At 48.5% G+C, this 20642-nt stretch overlaps 1 protein-coding gene across 2 annotated transcripts in view; it reads right to left on the reverse strand.

The window, feature by feature from the left end:
- Window positions 1–20642, reverse strand: part of LOC126541316 (E3 ubiquitin-protein ligase HECW2-like) — an 80814-nt gene that overhangs the window by 40086 nt on the left and 20086 nt on the right. Inside the window, exons 5-12 of one of the 2 annotated variants that reach the window (XM_050188049.3) lie at window positions 20552–20630; window positions 15741–16047; window positions 15247–15347; window positions 14002–15168; window positions 12133–12265; window positions 2567–2758; window positions 756–955; window positions 110–257 (exon numbers count right to left, since the gene is read on the reverse strand). In XM_050188049.3, coding sequence (XP_050044006.2) covers window positions 110–257; window positions 756–955; window positions 2567–2758; window positions 12133–12265; window positions 14002–15168; window positions 15247–15347; window positions 15741–16047; window positions 20552–20630 — 2327 coding nt within the window. Of the gene's footprint in view, window positions 1–109; window positions 258–755; window positions 956–2566; window positions 2759–12132; window positions 12266–14001; window positions 15172–15246; window positions 15348–15740; window positions 16048–20551; window positions 20631–20642 lie in introns of both variants that reach the window. The other variant, XM_050188048.3, reaches the window with a different exon arrangement.

Genomic DNA, 20642 nt, shown 5'->3' on the forward strand with positions numbered 1-20642 from the left:
TCGCCTGTACGGTGAAGCATGGCCTCAGCAGAAAGCACTAATTAGGTATAGTGCGCAAGTAGACTACATTTATAGTAAAGTATTTATGCAGCGACGGAAAGGATCTTACCTCCGATCAAACTGCTGCCTCTGAAGTTCATTACAGGTGGCAGCTATGCCAGCTGGCTGTGACAGCGATGGTCTGTTCCACGTGGTGGTGCGGTTTAGGTGGTCGATGTAGAAGATGCGGCCATGACTGTCAATCCGAGCCTCCCAGTCTGCCAAAAATGGCATAAAATCTTAGAACATCTTTCTCTGGCCCCTTCCATTAGGTTTTTGGCTTTACTGATACAGCCAATGTTCTTTAATTTGCTATTGTTAATTTGTGAGCAGATTGAATTCCAGTCTCAAAAAGCCAAAGTACAAGGGCTTCAACTACAACAGAACCTTCTTAATATATACTGATGGTTAAGACGTATTTGTGATATTCTCCGACCCAGTCTTCATAAAGCCTAATGTATTTATTGACTGCTAAGCTGTTGTGACTTGTGCTACTGATAATGGCTAGCGTGTCCCATGACCATGGTATGCACTAACTTACTGTGCTGCAGCTTACTTCTTTGTTGGTGTTGGCAAACGTGAAGAGACACGAACTTGCAGTTGCCAGGAATTGCAAATACTACCGTTCAGTCAGTAGTAATGCCACATTCCCTAAAAGTATGTGTGCTAACGAAGTTCCATTGCAATCAGTCTCATTTATGCCAGGAAGTGCTTACGCGGCGGCAGTGGCTCCTCAAGCTCCACACGCTGATACCGAATTGTGCGTTCAGGAATGGAAGGCAGACGGGTAGTGGTGCTGTGCTGCTGCTGCAGCTGTTGCTGCTGTTGTGACTGTGTGACAGTGCCAGCCAAGACAGCAGCAGCTGCAGACGTTGCTGGGGATGGCTCCACAGTAGAAGTTCGGCTGCTTGCCACACTGCAACCACACGCAGTGCATACATTACGCAACAATAATATACGTATATTGCCCATTAAAAGCCAGCTTCATTGGAACTTTTAACCGAGTTGAGTTGATCTAGAACACGTAAGATACAACAGGAAAGTTGCCTAGGCCAGAGACGTATCCTAATCGCTTAAATCTTTGTATTTACACAATTCCAACATGCTCATGACTCTAATGTGCACCCTCTTTTTCTATTTATGGGCTTGAAGTAAGTGAATAAGGCACATTCAAATCTACGACACACCAGATTTTCTTAACTTTAGAAAAGAAAGTAACATCACGTTAATTACTGCAATAAGAAAAAAACATGAAACATGTGGAACTTACCTTAACAAAAAAAAAAAAAGGAAGTTATTCACATTTAACGGCCGTTGCCGTCGCTGCCAGTAAAGCTCTTTGTCAAGTGGCTGAATCTATGGACTATGCCATTTGTCAAGTCGCAATGAAATGGTCTGCACGAAGTATGTGAGGATGCACAGCATAGAGCAATATTTTTGTTTGCGTTTTATTAATTGCCTGACTTGGCGCTGTGTGAATAAAGTATAATATTGTCATATTGCAGTGACACGGAAGAACCAGACAGTAGCAAAACTGTGAGTCATGAATTTTAACGCTTTATATGGTGAACTTGTGCCTAGAAAAACAAATGACACTCAAAGCACAACAACAGCGGCGAGCACAGTTGTTGGTCATCGAAATCTGGTCTGCAGGCCAAATCTATTGGCTATTTATACATGGCTCATCGTACATTCACGTGTAATCACTTGTGTTTAGGCACAGTTCCAGGAAGTACATTACTATTCTTTTCATGCACGCAATCTGATTACAAAGGATTTCTTTGCTACAGAATTGCCAAAAACAGTTGGAAAAGTTCTGATACAAGCAGGCACATCTCGTGTCGAGCGATAATATAAACCATATTGTAACAGCGATTAGCCAGTGAAGAACGGCCACCGGGAAAAGATACACAATGTATGCGTGTCAATACGCACTGCACTTACCATCACTGTTTGTGCATTATAATTTTGCAGCTGGCTGCACCAATATCACTCGAGTGTTACTGTGCTGCATGGGTGCTAATGGTCGACGTAGTGCTACCAGCATTCACACGGTGAAGGCCATTAAAACAAGCACTGAGGTTGGGGAAGAGATGGGGGATGGGTGAACAGACATGCAAAGACAAACAATAATAATAAGAGGAAATAAAAAGTAGGACAAATGCAGAAATAGTGCAGTAGGACAAGCATCCTCACATCCTTCATTCAAACTGACCATGTGCGCTGGTTCACCACGGACTGGTGAATGACACGATTCACTGTTATAATTCATTTGGTGCCAGCTATACTTCTAAATGCAGCATATACACGGCAAATATGCATTATTGAAGTACTGATAACTTTAAATCAAATAATTTTGAGTCAGCATCTAATCTAAACTAGCAAGCATACCTGTTATTCACAGGCAAGTTAATTTGGATGTGCATATCCATGTCCCAGCTCAAAAGTAGATCATAAACTATGGCGCCAGGACTGAAGAAGTAACCAGCTATGGAGAGGGGTATATATCTGGGAACACGTGGCCCACCTTGCATGTAGGACTGCAGGGCTCTCACTAGCAGGCAATAGGCAGGGCCTGCCATAATCACTCTCCCGGTGGCCCAACACTGCTGCTCGGGTGACCTCAGGCAGTGCCAGGCTGCTGTGGTCACTGCGGCTGTACGGCAGAAGGCCAGACCCAGCCAGCCCAGGCCCTAACCTCTGTTCTGGTATGTGGCGCCTGCAAACGAAGCATCCCAGTACAACGGTCATCATGACATTCTCGCAAGTAGACAGGTGGGCAGGCATGGCACAGAGAACGACTCATGGAAACTGGGCAACACCACAAGTTTATGGTCCAAGGCGAGGCAACCACAAGACAAAAAATAGAAAAACCAGAGTGCATGGGTCAAGGTGTGAATAACTATAATCATGCCTATACCACCCATCCTCATCACTCCTCATACCCCTCTGTTTTTGCTCTTCCCCTTATCTCTGAGCAGAGTAGCAGGCTAGGTCAACCTCTCTGCCATTTTCACAGTAAATTCTTTTGTCTGTCTCTAAAGCATGCTTTAACACTCACTCATTCCGCAGTCCTTACATCATTACAAGAAAGTCTGTTGACACTTTCAGCAAGTTGGGACTCATTGTGCATGAACATACCCATTTTAATGAATTTCGTGCACGTTGACCAATGAGACAACCATTCATATTGTCACGTGGTAGTGACGTTAAAGAACACAGTAGCAGTACTGTGAAAGACAAAACTAGCTTTTATTGGGCGAACCTGTGCCCACAAAACAGGCTACACTTAAAGCACAACGATAGCGGCGAACACAGTCGACGATCGTCGAAAATCTGATCAGCGGGTCAAGCGCGTCGGCTTTTATAGAGCAGTCATCGAATGTTCCAGACTAATCGTTGGGACCCGCGTGCCTTCCACAAAGTTCTACACCATTCGCGTCAGGTGATGAAATCAGATAACATAAGGTTCGGCGACAACAGACAGCGGATAGAAGCATCGATAACTTTCCAGAAACTTCGGATACATGCAGGCGCGTCCCGCGCTGTGCAATAACATTTGTTAGGCGGCGAAATGTGGTTGGCCGATAAAGATAAGTACACGTGTTATTACCCCCCTCTTAAAAAGCATCGACCCGATGCTGCAAACAAGCGAGAGGAATAAACAAAAGCACTCGTAGCAAAGAAAACAACAAAAATAAGGAAGTTCGTCAGTGTCTGTAAAAGGGTTTAAGGCACACCACGTGGACCACTTCAGATCGTGCGCGGCGCCGCTGTGAATGCGAAATGCCGTCTGGCACAACCTCATAGTCCAGAGCACCAATACGTCGGACGACCTTGTAGGGTCCGAAATAGCGTCGGAGTAGTTTTTCACTTAGTCCTCGTCAGCGTATCGGGGTCCATACCCAAACACGGTCGCCGGGCTGGTACTCGACGAAGCGTCGTCGGAGGTTGTAGTGTCGGCTGTCGGTCCTCTGCTGGTTCTTGATTCGCAGGCGGGCGAGCTGTTGGGCTTCTTCGGCGCGCTGGAGATAGGTAGCGACGTCAAGATTTTCCTCGTCAGTGACGTGCGGTAGCATGGCGTCGAGCGTCGTCGTCGGGTTCCTGCCGTAAACCAGCTTAAATGGCGTCATCTGTGTTGTTTCTTGCACCGCCGTGTTGTAAGCGAAGGTTACATATGGCAGGACCGCGTCCCACGTCTTGTGCTCAACGTCGACGTACATCGCCAGCATGTCGGCGAGGGTCTTGTTCAGGCGTTCCGTGAGACCATTCGTCTGCGGATGGTAGGCAGTTGTCCTCCTGTGGCTTGTCTGGCTGTACTGCAGAATGGCTTGGATGAGCTCTGCTGTAAAAGCCGTTCCTCTGTCGGTGATGAGGACTTCTGGAGCACCATGTCGCAGCAGGATGTTCTCGACGAAAAATTTCGCCACTTCGGCTGCGCTGCCTTTTGGTAGAGCTTTAGTTTCAGCAAAGCGGGTGAGATAGTCCGTCGCCACGACGATCCACTTATTCCCGGATGTTGACATCGGAAACGGCCCCAACAAATCCATCCCAATCTGCTGGAATGGTCGGCGAGGAGGTTTGATCGGCTGTAGTAATCCTGCTGGCCTTGTCGGTGGTGTCTTGCATCGCTGACACTCTCGGCATGTCTTGACGTAATGGGCGACGTCGGCGGTCAGACGCGGCCAGTAATACCTTTCCTGTATTCTCGACAGCGTCCGGAAGAATCCGAGGTGCCCAGCGGTTGGGTCGTCGTGTAGGGCGTGCAGTATTTCTGGACGCAGCGCTGACGGTACAACAAGAAGGTAGCTGACGCAGACTGGTGAGAAGTTCTTCTTCACGAGCAGGTTGTTTTGTAGCGTGAACGAAGACAATCCACGCTTAAATGCCCTAGGGACAATGTCGGTGTGCCCTTCCAAATACTCGACTAGGGCTTTTAGCTCCGGGTCTCCTCGTTGCTGTTCGGCGAAGTCTTCCGCGCTTATTATTCCAAGGAAGGAGTCGTCATCCTCGTCATCTTGCGGCGGCGGGTCAATGGGGGCGCGTGATAGGCAATCAGCATCTGAGTGTTTTCGTCCAGACTTGTATGTTACAGTGATGTCGTATTCTTGTAGTCTGAGGCTCCACCGTGCCAGCCATCCTGAAGGGTCCTTTAAGTTAGCTAGCCAACACAACGCGTGATGGTCGCTGACCACTTTGAATGGCCTGCCATATAGGTAAGGGCGAAATTTCGCTGTAGCCCGAACGATGGCGAGGCATTCCTTTTCGGTTGTAGAATAATTGCCTTCCGCTTTTGACAACGACCAGCTAGCGTAAGCTATCACGTGTTCATGTCAATCTTTTCTCTGGACTAGGACGGCACCGAGGCCTAGGCTACTGGCGTCAGTGTGGATTTCGGTATCGGCGTGCTCGTCGAAGTGCGCAAGTACGGGCGGCGACTGCATGCGTCGTTTTAGTTCTTGAAATGCGTCGGCCTGCGGCGTTTCCCATTTGAACTCGACGTCACATTTAGTTAGCTGTGTCAGCGGCTCAGCGATGCATGAAATGTCCTTGACAAATCGCCTGTAGTAGGCACACATGCCAAGAAATAATAACTGCCTTCTTGTCGGTGGGCTGCGAGAACTTTGCGATGGCAGCTGTCTTCTGCGGGTCAGGGCGGACTCCAGACTTGCTGATGACGTGGCCTAGGAACAGAAGCTCATCGTAAGCGAAGCGGCACTTTTCTGGTTTCAGAGTGAGCCCTGATGACTTGATGGCCTCTAGTACTGTGGCAAGCCGCCCAAGGTGATCGTCGAAATTTCTGGCGAACACAACGACGTCATCCAAGTAAACGAGACAGGTCTGCCACTTCAATCCTGCTAAAACCGTGTCCATCACGCGCTGGAACGTTGCAGGCGCCGAGCACAGTCCAAATGGCATAGCCTTGAACTCGTAGAGGCCGTCTGGGGTGATGAAGGCGGTCTTTTCGCGATCTCTTTCGTCGACTTCTATTTGCCAATAGCCAGACTTGAGGTCCATCGAGGAGAAGTATTTAGCGTTGCAGAGCCGATCCAATGCGTCGTCTATCCGTGGGAGGTGGTATACGTCCTTCTTCGTGATCTTGTTCAGACGACGATAATCGACGCAGAAATGTAGGGTTCCGTCCTTTTTCTTCATCAGGACAACAGGGGATGCCCACGGGCTTTTCGACGGCTGGATGATGTCGTCGCGCAGCATTTCGTCGACTTGTTCTCTTATAGCTTCACGTTCTCGCGGCGAAACTCGGTAAGGGCTCTGGCGGAGTGGTTGAGCGTACTCCTCAGTGATTATGCGATGCTTGCCGAGTGGTGTTTGTCGAATCCTCAATGACGTCGAAAAGCAGCCTTTATATCGTCGGAGCAGACTTCTGAGCTGCTGTTGCTTAATCACGGGCAGACTTGGATTAATGTCGTAGTCTGGTTCGGGAATTATGGTCGTCAGGGTAGATGCGGCGGAATCCGAGAGGACAAACGCATTACTGGTTTGCAGAATGTCCTCGATGTATGCGATCGTCGTGCCCTTGTTGATGTGCTTGAACTCCTGGCTGAAGTTTGTCAGCAACACTTCAGTTTTCCCTCCATGCAGTCGAGCGATCCCTCTTGCGACGCAAATTTCACGGTCTAGCAGTAGACGTTGGTCGCCTTCGATGACACCTTCTACGTCAGCGGGTATTTCGGTGCCGACCGAAATAACAATGCTGGAGCGAGGCGGGATGCTCACTTGATCTTCGAGCACACTCAAGGCGTGGTGACTACGAGGGCTCTCCGGCGGTATCGCTTTATCTTCCGACAGCGTTATTGACTTCGACTTCAGGTCGATGATTGCGCCGTGTTGGTTCAGGAAGTCCATACCGAGAATGACGTCTCGTGAACACTGTTGGAGGATAACGAAGGGGGCAGGGTAAGTTCGGTCATGAATGGTTATTCTTGCCGTGCAGATTCCAGTTGGCGTAATCAGGTGTCCTCCAGCGGTGCGAATTTGAGGGCCTTCCCATGCAGTCTTAACCTTCTTCAACTGGGCGGCGATGTGTCCACTCATGACGGAGTAATCAGACCTGTGTCCACTAAGGCGGTAACTGCGTGGCCGTCGAGAAGCACGTCGAGGTCGGTGGTTCTTTGTCTGGCGTTGCAGTTAGGTCTTGGCGTCGGATCACGGCTGCGTCGTGTTGAACTGAAGCTGGAACGTCGCGTCGTCAAGTAGTCTTTCGTCGGTGTAGTCTTGGCTTCCTGACTTCGTCGGGACGGCGGCGGGTCGTTATTATGTCGTCGAGGTGGTCTCTTCGTCGTCTTCGTCGGTGGCGGAGGATCTTCGTCAGTTCGACGAACAGCACCCGCACCTCCATCGGTTGCTGCTTTTAGTTTTCCGGATATGGGCTCGTAGAGCGGCCCCAGGCTGGGCCGGTGTATGGTCGGCGCTGCGGCGACAGGTAGCGGCCTGGTGAGGGCGAACGGGACGGCCGTCGAGGGCTCCACTGAGTAGCGGCGAGGTAATCGGCGGTGTCACGTGGGCGCTCGCCAAGCTGTGGTCGCGGCGCGTTGACGGCGAACCCTCTCAGTCCCAAGTCGCGGTATGGGCATCGGCGGTACACATGGCCGGCTTCTCCGCAGTGATAGCAGAGCGGGCGGTGGTCGGGCGCTCGCCAAATGTCCGTCTTCCTCGCGTAGGTGCGGTGGGCGACGGGTGCGCGTGCTGGTGGCGGCGGCGGCGGACGACGGAATTGCGGCGTTACAGGGCCCTGGCGCGGTCGCGGAGGGGTGCCTTGACGGCGTGCGACGGCGGCGTAGGTCATTGCTTCCGGCTGGGGCTGTGGTGAATCTGGTTGCACCTCAGGAACTCCAAGTGATCGGTGCACCTCTTCTTTCACGATGTCGGCGATTGAGGCCACTTGAGGCTGCGACGAAGGCAAGACCTTGCGCAGTTCTTCGCGCACAATGACCCTGATGGTCTCGCGCAGATCGTCCGTGGCCAGTGATTGAATTCCTGCGTAGTGGGTAGAGCTTGTACGGCGGTTGAATTGCCGGTTCCGCATTTCGAGTGTCTTCTCTATGCTGGTGGCCTCGCGAAGGAACTCTTCTACGGTCTTCGGGGGGCTTCGTATCATTGTGCCGAAATGTTCTTCCTTTACACCACGCACGAGAAGGCGGACTTTCTTCTCCTCGGGCATATCCGGATCGGCGTGGCGGAACAGACGGTTCATTTCTTCCGTGAAGATGGCAACGTTCTCGTTAGGTAGCTGCACTCGGGCGTCCAGCATGGCTTCGGCCCTTTCCTTGCGCACGACGCTCGTAAAGGTGCGCAGGAAGCCGCTACGGAAGAGGTCCCATGTCGTCAAGGTCGACTCCCGGTTCTCAAACCACGTTCTGGCGGCATCTTCTAAGGCAAAGTATACATGCCGCAGCTTGTCGTCGGAGTCCCAGTTGTTAAAAGTCGCAATTCGTTCGTACGTCTCCAGCCAGGATTCTGGGTCTTCAGTCGCTGCTCCATGGAAGGTCGGTGGGTCCCGAGGTTGTTGTAGGATAACGGGGGATGCTGGGGCAGCCATTGGGGTTGTTTTGACCACGATCTTCTTTGTCGACTCAGGTAGAAGTCCGTGCTCTGGGGGCAGTCCTTGCAGTCTGCGGCTAGCACGCTGGTCTTGGGCGATGTTGGTTTTGTCCTCGGGCTTCGGGCTTGGATCGCGGCTTTGCGGGGGCGTTCGGTACATGAACGCACTAGCACCTCCACCAGATGTCACGTGGTAGTGACGTTAAAGAACACAGTAGCAGTACTGTGAAAGACAAAACTAGCTTTTATTGGGCGAACCTGTGCCCACAAAACAGGCTACACTTAAAGCACAACGATAGCGGCGAACACAGTCGACGATCGTCGAAAATCTGATCAGCGGGTCAAGCGCGTCGGCTTTTATAGAGCAGTCATCGAATGTTCCAGACTAATCGTTGGGACCCGCGTGCCTTCCACAAAGTTCTACACCATTCGCGTCAGGTGATGAAATCAGATAACATAAGGTTCGGCGACAACAGACAGCGGATAGAAGCATCGATAACTTTCCAGAAACTTCGGATACATGCAGGCGCGTCCCGCGCTGTGCGATAACATTTGTTAGGCGGCGAAATGTGGTCGGCCAATAAAGATAAGTACACGTGTCAATATCTTAGGTTCTTGCCTTCCACGACACTGTCTGGCCATTTATTCCTTATGCTAACCCTCCCTCTTGTTAACAGGGTTAATCATCATTTCCTTCTTCCTTCTTTTCTCCTTATCACATGATCCAACACATTCACCCCAGCATTCCATCTAGAATCTTTTCTGGAACATCTGCGATCCTTGGCTACCCTCAGGCAAAGTTTTTCGAAACTCTTATCTTTCGCTGTCACATCCACATGCCTATGTCAACACCCTCATTTTAGCCACATGTATCTTAAAGTTACAACTTTTTCATCAAGATAATTTCAGTTCCGTACAACACTAATGGTTTTGCCACAGTTTTGTATTCTTGTCTTTTAAACTTGGCTGCCATTTTCTTGTTGCACAGAGCTTCTAAGACATCCCTCTATCCAACACGTGTTGTTAGTTACGTTGAACTCAGATACTTGAAATGAGTTTTCCTTTTAATCACTGTGTTGTCTTGTCCAACTTGCGCCTTCGTCGCAGTGATTTCTCAAGCTGAAAGCCATGTATTTAGTAGTGCATTGGCTAATCCTCAAGACCTTGTTCCTCTGAAATCTACTTCAGCTTCAATTCAGTTTAATTTTAAAATTTGTTGCACTAACAACATTGCTTTGTGCAAAGAATTCCAAGGTTCTTGATCTATACAATGCTCTGTCAGAACAATTAGCACCCTGTTAAACAGAAAATGGTTTAGTACCAACCTTCAGTCAAGCTCCCCTGCACATTAAAGGGATGAAAGTTGCACAAAAATGCCTCTCAAGATCATGATAAGGTGCTGGTGGAGACATGTCTCAAGATGATGGAAGTAAGCATGATTTCAGTCCCTTTCAACCGTTTAACCCTTTCAGTGTCACTGACATACCGGTATGTTTCCGCATTTCTGTCCAGTCATGTTACTGAGGTACCAATACATTCCCCACTCTCCCCAATCAAAGTAACACAAAGGTGGTGTGCTCCAAAGTAGTTCCGCCATCTGTTGTATATTTCTAGAAGCATGCATTTGCAAATGGGAGAGGTGGCTCCTGGACTTTATGCACTGTGAACCGCTGCAGTGGCACTGTTTCATTAAAATATTCACAGCGCAGCACAAACCTATCTGTTGCGTGTGCTTCTGCCACCTGTTATATGTTTATAGAAGGTGTTTTTTTTTTTTTTTTGTGATGGCCGCGCTATTGCGGAAGCGTGCACTTCAGTATGAAACTAGGTACTATGAGTGCATTTGCCATTATCTGTGTCATCTTTTTTCCCTTCTGTATAAACAAAAATAAACTGTTGCGTTCGTTTTGTAATACAGTTAAACCTCGATATAACGAAGTCAGCAAAACTGGCAATTTGCTTCATTAGATCAAAATTTTCATTATGTTGAAATTAAACCTTTTGTGCAAAAAAGCGCATTCGCAGATGGATTTTTCTTGCATGAATGGGGCCATAATATTTTCCAAATTACCGAGCAATCGGAAAAAGCAAACTTCAATGAGAAAAAAAAATGCATTTTGTTGAATATGAGAATCGGCGGTGAAAGATAAAATTTTATGCCGTGACAACATTATCTTCACATCAGTAGTATAAGCAAAGACAGCCACACTTTTGCATCCATTCCGACCCCGTGGCTAATAGTGTTGCCTGCAGTGGGACGACGCTGTTATGAAAAGTGCTGATAGTTGGGGAGCGAACGCTATGTCTGTCTCTCGTTCAATGCATCTCCAAAACTGGAGGTCACATAACCTCCATTACTAAAAGCATGGGAAGACGGTGCACAGGATGCCACGCCATCTCTGCATGCCCATTCTTTGCAGACGCGACAGTTTGTCTCTAAAACAGGGCACACAGGCTGCATATGTGCTCAGCTACACCGACAGCCATGCGCAGCCACAGCTGTGCTAAAAAAGAAAAGACATGCGCTAACATACAGCACTTTTCCCTACGGGCGCCTGACTGCATTACCGCGAGCTCGCCCCCTCCCTTTCCCCTTGCTCACACGGGAAAACAGCGCTCATCAAGCCACTATCCTTCTTGGCAAACCATCACGCATGCATTTACTAGCACCTAAAGCATACAGCACACGGGGGCATTATAGGATTTTATTCCACTAGGACATTATGTGGAACATTGATGCTGCTCCGCTTCAGCGGTCACTCTTGATCTCGCGGCGCGAGATTTGAGAACTGCGTTCGCAATGAACCACCGGTAATTCAACCATTTCACCACCTCCGTCCATGGAAGTTTCCATTTATTGTCCCGGCATTCCTTCGTGGCAGCAATGACATTTCCTTATATTGAAATCATGTATAAACATACTTCGTTATACTGAGGTTCTAAATACTTAAGTGTTCAACGAACAAGTAGTTTATAAAGTTAAATACTTAGTTATATTGAGCACTTTGTTGTAGTGAAGTTCATTATATTAAGGTTTAATTTGTCAGTGAAAAAACCCAATACTGGGGTGCATCACTTCTTAAAGAAAATCTGATGCTGAAAGGGTCAAAGGAAGAACTGTATTGTTATGGAGACAAGACGTAGACTTGAAATATATTTATATGCTACTTCTGGAGAAGCCAGGGTAAGGCAATATCAATGAGGCAAGATAGTTGAAGGGAGACACATCCAAGTGCCCCATCAAAATTGCCATCGCTCAGTCAAGCTGCCTTCATCCTTGCACTCAGTCACTCCATAACAATATTTTCAGACTGGCAGAGAGAGCTGCACGATATGGCATGCAGCAGGTGACAACAGACTATGATGAAACAGTGTAACAAAATAAGTTCACATGCCATGTCACCTTGCATAGATGCCAGCACGATGGACAAGCCCACACATGAAAAGGCCTTGACCAAGAGACCTTGCCCACTCTCAGATAGGCACAAATGTCTGAATATTTACGCTGCCACATGTACAAACCATGCTCACCTGCGGTGTGCCTGGTGGTGGCTGTGCCGATTGTGCTGCCTTCGAGGTCTAGTGAAAGAACACTCCGAGTCTGAGTGACACCGCTGCGGCGGGTGAACGAGCCGCCTTCGGCGCTGTGACACTTCCTGCCCAGCTGCAAGTTTCATCGTGAGGTATTTTAAAAACTTTTCTATGACAACTGCCGTGCCAAAATGTTACCAATACTGTGACAGATTACTCTGAAGATACGACACTAATATCCTTTGTTCATTTGCAAAACAGATGTATAAGTGAAGAAGAAACAACACCGATGAAAGAAAGGAACAAGAAAAATTTGTATGCTAAAAATGACCACACAGGCCACAAACATGTTGCTAATTATCAGAAAAACAATATACTACACACCACGGCTGTGTGCTTGGAGCAGCTCCTGGAACTATGTGCTTGCGCACAAGAGAACGAAACACAGATCTTTGGCAGCTCTAACTAAAGGAGCAAGCCAGGTCATTTGCTATGCAGCGGTGAATGAACAATAACTTGCTCAGCAATGAATGCTGCACCGATTTCCTGGCTCTTTGTGTCTGTAGTAAAACAATACAATACTAGTGGGGAAAAAAAATTCTGCACAAAACTAAATTAATACCACAAAAGCTTCAGCTCAAGTCCGTACACTTTCATGCCGCCTTTTCTGCAGAATGTTAAAAGTTCACAAGATCAAGCATTTGAACAGTCCACTATGCACCCAGTGTCTGAACATACAGAATAAATAAAAGGATCAGTTCTCTTTGTATTCAACTTCATAGCAAATCAATGCGTTATGACCGACAGGATCCAAGCTATTTGTGGGGCAATTTGACATTCACATAAACTTTCTAATTAATGGTGTTGCCATTACTAATCTCGAGTACAGTTCAAAAGAAAGCCCTTCACGCTTCAATGCACGGTGGTGCATCTGAGGGTAAAGTGCTCCGAAGTGCAAGTATCTTAGATTGGTTAAACAAAGGATCCAAAGTGAGCCAAGGCCTTTTCTAATGTTGCATCAACTGCTTTCACAAGCTTTGCTTTTACATTCGTCTTCTAAGCATTTTGACAACTTCACAGGGCCACTCGCCAGGTTTGCACAATGAGAAGTAACAAGCGTGGCAATAGTGACATGCTGTGGCAATCATGGCCTTCAGCCCTAGTGTAGGAGGAGGCAGAGGAGGAAGGCGACTTGCAAGAGCTGATAGCCTCTGCTACTAGAAGGGTAACCCGCCTCCTCACACCATTGCCTTGCAGCATTTTATTTGCTTCTAACTCTACTAATAGTATTAAGCTCCATTTAAAATTGTAGTAGAATGCTCCTTGAACAGAGACATTTCTGACAGGTCCTGGTAAAGGGCCTTCTGAAAGGGCCCAGCAAAAAGCGTACAATTGCTTCTTAGGTGTCACTGTCCCAATCTGGCAATTTCGTGCACCAGATACATCAGCATAGATTGAGATGAGACTATGATGATTGGATAAGGATGTAATGCATGTTACATATAACCTCATACAATAGCATATACGTAACCTTGTGGCCTTTCTGTTTCCCCTTCATTGTGAACAAGGCTCCTGGGTGGGGGCTGAAATGTCAAGTTTTAAAGTAAAGCCTTCATTGCGAACCCTCCCGGACTTTCCCGACTGAGGCTGCTGGATACTGCTGCTATCTTGCCTATTAGAATCAAGGCATGAAAGTGCTGGAAATATTTAAATAATCTCGTAACCAAAATGCACCATTCATAAGCACTTGCACAATTGCACACCAATGTACGTTGAGGTATATTAGACAAACGTTCATTTCGAACTTTGCGGACAATTTTGTTTAACGAGGTGTAGGTTGTGCACCTAAAGAAACGAATTGCCACTTACATTCCAAGTTGTTGGCCTCGGGCGCTCCTTCCTCGTCACTGGCACTCAATGTTTGCGATGATGATGCCTCTGCAGATGAATCCCCCAAGGATGACGGTGCTGGTGACGCACCTCTGCTGACCTCGGGCGCTGGAGAGGGGCTGTCCTCTGCAGCTGAAGACGACACCGTGCCACCAGCATCAAACTCAAGATTGGCTGGCTCACTGTTGGCACGGTCAAAGTCACAGGCAGAAAGCTCATCTGCCGGGGCTGGACCTTCTTCATCCGAGTCCAGTGTGTCCAAAACACCACTGAGGTTCTCGAGAGATGATGGACCACCTTCCTGAAGAGATGAATCTTGCTCAGGAGTCGCCAGCGGGGCTGCTCTTGCCGTTGCCCCAGCTGGCTCGCACGTTGTCTGGAGGGCAACTGGTCGTGTTCTTCTCGGTAGTGTTGGTGGTGGGCTTGCATCTCCAGCAGTCAAAGATGTTGCACTCGAAGAGGCTAGGCTTGCTGAGCTTTCGTCAGAGTCTGCAGGCGCCTCTTCAACATCCGCCGTGAGACCAGCCACTTCCTCTCGATGCCTGGCATGTTTCCACGATGAAGAGGTTGTCTCTTCTGCTCTTGCGACAACATCCAAAGCTCGTGATCGTTCGAGAGGCCTGTGGTGGTGATGCCGCTTGGGGCCCTTCTGCTTTGGGGGTAGTGGTGGTGGCTGATCAATCGAAGCAGCGAGCCTCGGGGCCACTGCCTCCTGTTGCATCATGTACTCCATGTTTGCAAAGGAGGCGGATGCCGGTGCAGCACCTACTGTGGCAGGCGGTCTAGGTGTTTGGGATAGTCGCCTCACTACTGCCTGTGGAGCTGCAGGGGAGTGCAGGCCATGCTCACTATTTGAACGGACACTACGCCGCGCTGCAGGTTGAGAGGAATCTCTCCTCGGAGTTGGCTCTGGATCACCCGCGGAGGAAGTTGAAGAAGAAGATGATGATGAGGTGGGTGGCGGTGCTACAATGCCACTTCCATTTGGCAGAGAGGTGGTCCTGGCTGTCAAGGGTGGATGGTGTGGCGTTGAAGCGGGTGGTGGAGGGACATCTGATGAAGGAGGCGGGCTTGAGGGGCATGGCTCTGGAGGCACATCCGACACGTAGATTGGGTTGTGAACCTGTCGAATGTGGGTCCACGGGTCTACTGCAAAATGGAACAAGTCAGTGAGAATAGAGGATGGAATGGAGGTAACCCTTATGAACTGGGCAGATGACTAACCTGGGCCGTGCTCCAGAACAAATGTAAAGAAAAGCTCCCCTGTGACATGGTCTGAAGGTGTCTTGTTAGCAAGAGAGAAACTCATCTCCACAGGAACACCCCTAAAGAAACAAGAGATAGAAAAAAAGAAAACATTACTCCAGCAAAATATTAAGGCAATGTAAAGTTGCTGTTGGCAGAATGCGTACTTATTAGACAGGTTCATAAATATTACCATATTTATCATTTTACCATTAAGCACTAAATATGATTTAATGCACACTACTGTTATGCAATTGCAGGCATAGGCTCAATTATACGGTTCCTACTTGGTGCAATGCACAATCTACAAGCAGCACAATCTACAACAATAATGCACACACACGTCCTATACGAGAGAAAGTTCTTAATACGTGAGGCCACTTATAAGGCCACTTATACTCTGAGAAGCCAGCAAGAAAGGCAAGCAAGGCACAGTACACGAGGCAGTACCTACAAGACATGCAACCACTCACCCAGTGCAGCGGTCCAGGAGGTCCCACACACGTACAGCAAGCCGACCTAAAAAGCGGCCGATGATTGGCCTGCTGCGGGCAAACTTGTCCTTGACCTCAAACTCCAGTACATCAGAAGGGTAGCCAATAAATTCGTACTGGCCAGGCCATGAAGGGTGCACAGTAGATTCGGCAGCACCCGTGCGACAGATTTGGCCATGGTGTGGAAGCAGCAAGACGCCATCCCCCAAACCAGGCTGGACACCCATCTTAACATAGGGATCAGGATTAAAAAACATCCCTTTCTTGAGATTTCGAGCATGGAGGTCTGCAGAGAGAAAAGAAGCAACAAGTGCTATTAGCACAATCTCGCGCTTTTGAATACCAGGTTTCCCTAAACCCAGGTAAGAAAGCAGCAGGAACACATTTACCAAAACCATTCTTAAGTTATTCACAAGCCACATCTAGTTTTCATGCATACACCAGCAGAAGACTTCCAACATATAGCTACTGTTTTCTTTGCAAAGCCATTTTAGCCAAGTTTCAAGAAATTATGCTGAATGATTTGAATGCCACTATACTCATGAAAGCTGTGGAGCTATAGTTTCAAATAAATGTGCACAGTAATTTGTAGTAGCACGCATCTACAAAATGATATATACTTGAGCTTTAGCCTGTCAAGAGACCCAGTATGAGAGTTTGTGTCGGTGCTTGTGCGCGCATTTGAAGCATCCCTACGCTTGCTGAATGCTCATATCTGTTGATGCCAGGTTAAAGCACAGGTTGTTTTAATGACATCAGAGTGGTGCAGCACCCTTCAAAGAGTGGTTAGGCCTTCTGCTGGGAATTGAGAACAGTTTCTGAAGCAGAAAGCAAAATTATGCAAACAACTTGCACCACATGATGCCCACATTGAAATCAAAACCAAATTTGTGAAACCAGTTGTTTAAGGGGGGATGAGGGGATCGGAACTAACTTTTTCATTTTTTATCTTAGAGTGATGAAATTTGGCATACAGGTTCGAAATAGCATCAAACAGACAGCTGCAAAGTTTCACAATCATATCTTCAGTAGTTTTTATTTTATCATTATTTATATATTGCTCACATGTTGCTTGCTCGTGGAAAGCCTAGCGTGACAGCAAAATGGGTTATGGGTCTGTAAATGTTTTTAATAGTTACTAAGAAGTATAGTCTAAGTCAAGATTCTCTTAATTTCTTTTTAAATTTCTCTGCTCTTCTTCTAAACGATATAGTATGCACCTTCTCTTTATGTTTAGAATGTATCATGCTCCAATTATTGTGTAATAAAAAAATGGTGAGCCTAAATGGTAAATCTGAGACTGTCTTGACATAAGGCACACTTCACCAATTGCAGCAAAACAAACAGGATTAAAATCCGTGCTCCCATTGCCGTGCTATGCTTTCCACGAGCGAGGTGATAAGCTCAAAACAAACTTTTGAGAAAACAAGCCTCAAAGTTCCATACTGGCACACACTGTCTAGAATGCTCCTGCATTGTAGAATTTGGTGTCCTTGGCAGCAGGTGACTTCTTAGCCCTCTGTCCTTTCAGGAGATGGACTTTGTGTGCCTTCTTCATTCGCTGGGAGTCTTTCTCGACAGCCCGCTGAAGAGAGAGGGCACCAGGGCGCAGGCCCAATGTTGTGCACAGGTCTGAATAAGCTTTCAGACTGCCCGAGTTGTACTTTGAAATTGCCTCGTGCACTGCTGTTTCCACAGCAAACAGTGAGGCATGCTGGTCTTTTGATACTAGTGACCATATCACTGAATGGAGACTCTCAGCCGCGTTTTGAGTTTTGCCTCCTCTGCACCGGGCCAGCAACTGAGGGTCTGAGAGGCGCTGGTACACAGGCAGGAGTGCTTCAGCAACTTTAGCTGAAAGCTTGTACTTGTGAGCTGGTGCTGGCTGCCCTTCTGCCTCAGCTGACCGGTGGTTGCACCAGCTAAGGGGGCCAGGGGGACACAGCTCATGATGGGGCTCATCATCTGTTGATGTGATGTGGTAGTACGTTGCCATTACTGCCCTTTGCATTTCCTCGACTTCCGAGTGGTTCCGCAGAGCAAGGCCATAGTAGTTTGTCAGTTTTTTGATGAGCTGCTGTGTCAGGCCCCCCTTTCCACCTAGTGGCTCTCCTTTCTTTGCCTTGGCCACCAAAGAGCGAAGTGCAGCCCCCATTCGTTTTTTAACATGATTTATGCAGTCCTCTTTAGATAGCTGCACAAAACCATAAACTTCTTCATCACATAGAGTGCGAAACATGCGGCTGTCCCCGTCACAAACTATGTTTGTGTAACGTAGATCATTTCTGCTCAAGGAGCGCCTGAAGAGCTGTAGTGCAGCCTCAACCTCCATTCTTCCAGAATTCACATCAGTGTTTTTCTGGCACTGGTGTTGCTGCTTCCATTCAGCATAGTTGGGGTCACTTTCTGCTGGCTGTCGGCTGCACCCAAGGCAGAAGTTGGACAGAACTATGCAGTCCAACACAAGCCCTGTATGGAAATCAATTATACAGCCTACGCCGGTATGGGAGCTGTGGCCGCGTGTCAACCATGTGCCATCATACACTACTGTAATGTTCTTTGAAAATGTTGTCTCCATTTCAGTGTACACCTTTTTCACTGCCTCTACAGCATCTGTGAAGATGTTGTGTGCAGCTGCCGCTGCGGCAGGCTTGTAAGTCTTTTTGAGGTGCCCATCATGTTTTGTGGTGTAACCCACGATGCGAGACATTCATGGTGGCCCAGAAGTCATTAAGAGCAGTTGGTCCTTTCCCAATGCTCTTTATTGCTTGCATAGCTCTGATGTTGACCTCGAAAGCTCTAGAGCCGCTCTTCCTTTGTGAGGACCACTCAGACTGTAGGGTACTACCACAGGAAATGCATGAAAGTACCATCTTCACAGCTAGTCCCAGTTCAGTCTCGCGGTGCACTGCTAGGCCGGGCTGCTGACAAGTTGGGCAAAGCGGGGAACCAATCAGCGAGTTCAAAGCAGCAACTTGAACAAGCATAAACTCCTCTTCTGGAGGTGCGGGAATGGCATTTTCCTGTGAGCCAGTCAGCCCGAACTTGCGCTCCGTTGCTGAAACCGCGCGAAGCGATTCGCGAACTCTCGACGCTTGCAGTTCTGCAGTTTCCGCGGACACAAATCGTGTTTCCAGGTGAGCTTGAATAGTGCGACGTTCACTGGGCGAACAGTCAACACTGCGATGAGCGGCAAGGTCGGCCGCCGGCGCATCCGCGGCAGCGAGCGTGCGCCCGCGTTGCAGCTCCGTCGAAGCGCCGGAACTCGTCGATGGCATGGGACTGCCTTCACTGGCGGTTGTTGGCTGCGGAGACATCTCGGCGTTGAACGACACACCGCGGAAGCGCGTCTCCGATGCTCTGCAGTCGGGCGGCGATGACCGCTGCAAGCTCACTCCGTAATCTGTGCTGGACGAACTTGCGACGGGACGCTCGCGTACGGCGAGACTCACTGGCATGTCGATCGTCACCGGTGAAGTAACACTGCGCCCGCGCTTCGACGGCAAAAGATCATGGTTCGTCTCACTATCGCTGGCTGGTGCTCGACTCGGCGCAAGATCCCGCAGCACGTTGGGCGAGAGATCGCACAGCACGTTGGGCGCGTACTCCGCCGATTCTGAACGGACGCTCGGCTCGGCCGAACCACCTGCTGACAATCGCCGCTTCTTCCTTGCTGTGACGGGCTTGCGTTTCCGCTTCCCGTAGGCATGCTTCGTCCGGTACTTCTTTTCGAACGTGCGCGGATCCATTGCACGTGGCCGACGTCCTCGAAACACAAGAGAAGGAAAGTCCAGAAAGGCTTCCCAGCAGCGGACAAAAGCAGACGCTCCTTGCGCTCCCTGCCTCGGCCGCCATTATGGCGCGGCGTCGACCAATGAGGAGGCGCCTTACAACGAGCCGCGGCGCAGAGCCAATCGGGGCGCGGCAGCCATTGGCTGCTCCGTGCTGCCACTCTCCTGTTTTTCTTTTTTTGTGCGCTTGCTGGCTGGCAGGGAAGGAAGGGAAGGGCTGGGACAAAGAGTCAGAGTCGGGCTTTCCAACGATACCAAAATGGCGGCGCTCCGTGGCGGGAAAGCCGAGCAGTCGCGCGTTGAACTTCGCGGCTTTTTCGCGATTTCGGGCGGATTTGTGGACGCCGGCACCGACAAATATATTTATTTTAAGTGCTTAGAGTTTGTTTTTCGGTGAAATATTTCAGTACAAGATAGAAATGATGCTGTAGATTCTGAAAAGTGTACTTTTCAAAAATCGATTTTTTTCGCGAAAATCGCGATCTGATCCCCGCTTCCCCCCTTAAGCGTACTTCACAGTAGCAGTGAAAGGCAATGACACAAAGGCCCTTTCACAACAGTTCTACAAGGAAAGACTATTGATATGTGTGGGAATAAGATTGGTGTTCACATGACAGGTGAACATAGGAAAATAACTTGATGTGCAAGCAACTTCAGTCATGCGAGTTTGTCCTCTTCAGCCCAAGCACACACACATTGCCAATTGTAGTACATGCTCTACTTCTGAGCTCACCATACATAGAGAGTGAAAATTTGCATGAGCACTCCTCATGCTTGTGAGAAAGGGTGACTATACCATCCAAGATAATCAAAGTGAAGAGAAAATCAGGATAGATATCATTGTGCCTGTATTAGCCTTTTCTAAGACAGTGATTCCTACAACATTGTTCTGCTGCAGCTATTATTCTTGCTATGGAGATCATATGGTCACCCTACCCATTCTGCTGAAGTAAGCAGATATCACAGTCGTGTAGGTTACCCAATGGCGACAATACTTACTGGTCAAATAAAACTTGACCATCTCCATTGGTATCTGCTGCGAAGAGTAGCCCACCAAAACATCAGAGCCATGGCCATTCTGGAAAAAGGT

The sequence above is a fragment of the Dermacentor andersoni genome, chromosome 2 (genome assembly GCF_023375885.2).
Source record: "Dermacentor andersoni chromosome 2, qqDerAnde1_hic_scaffold, whole genome shotgun sequence".
Taxonomy (NCBI): domain Eukaryota; kingdom Metazoa; phylum Arthropoda; class Arachnida; order Ixodida; family Ixodidae; genus Dermacentor; species Dermacentor andersoni.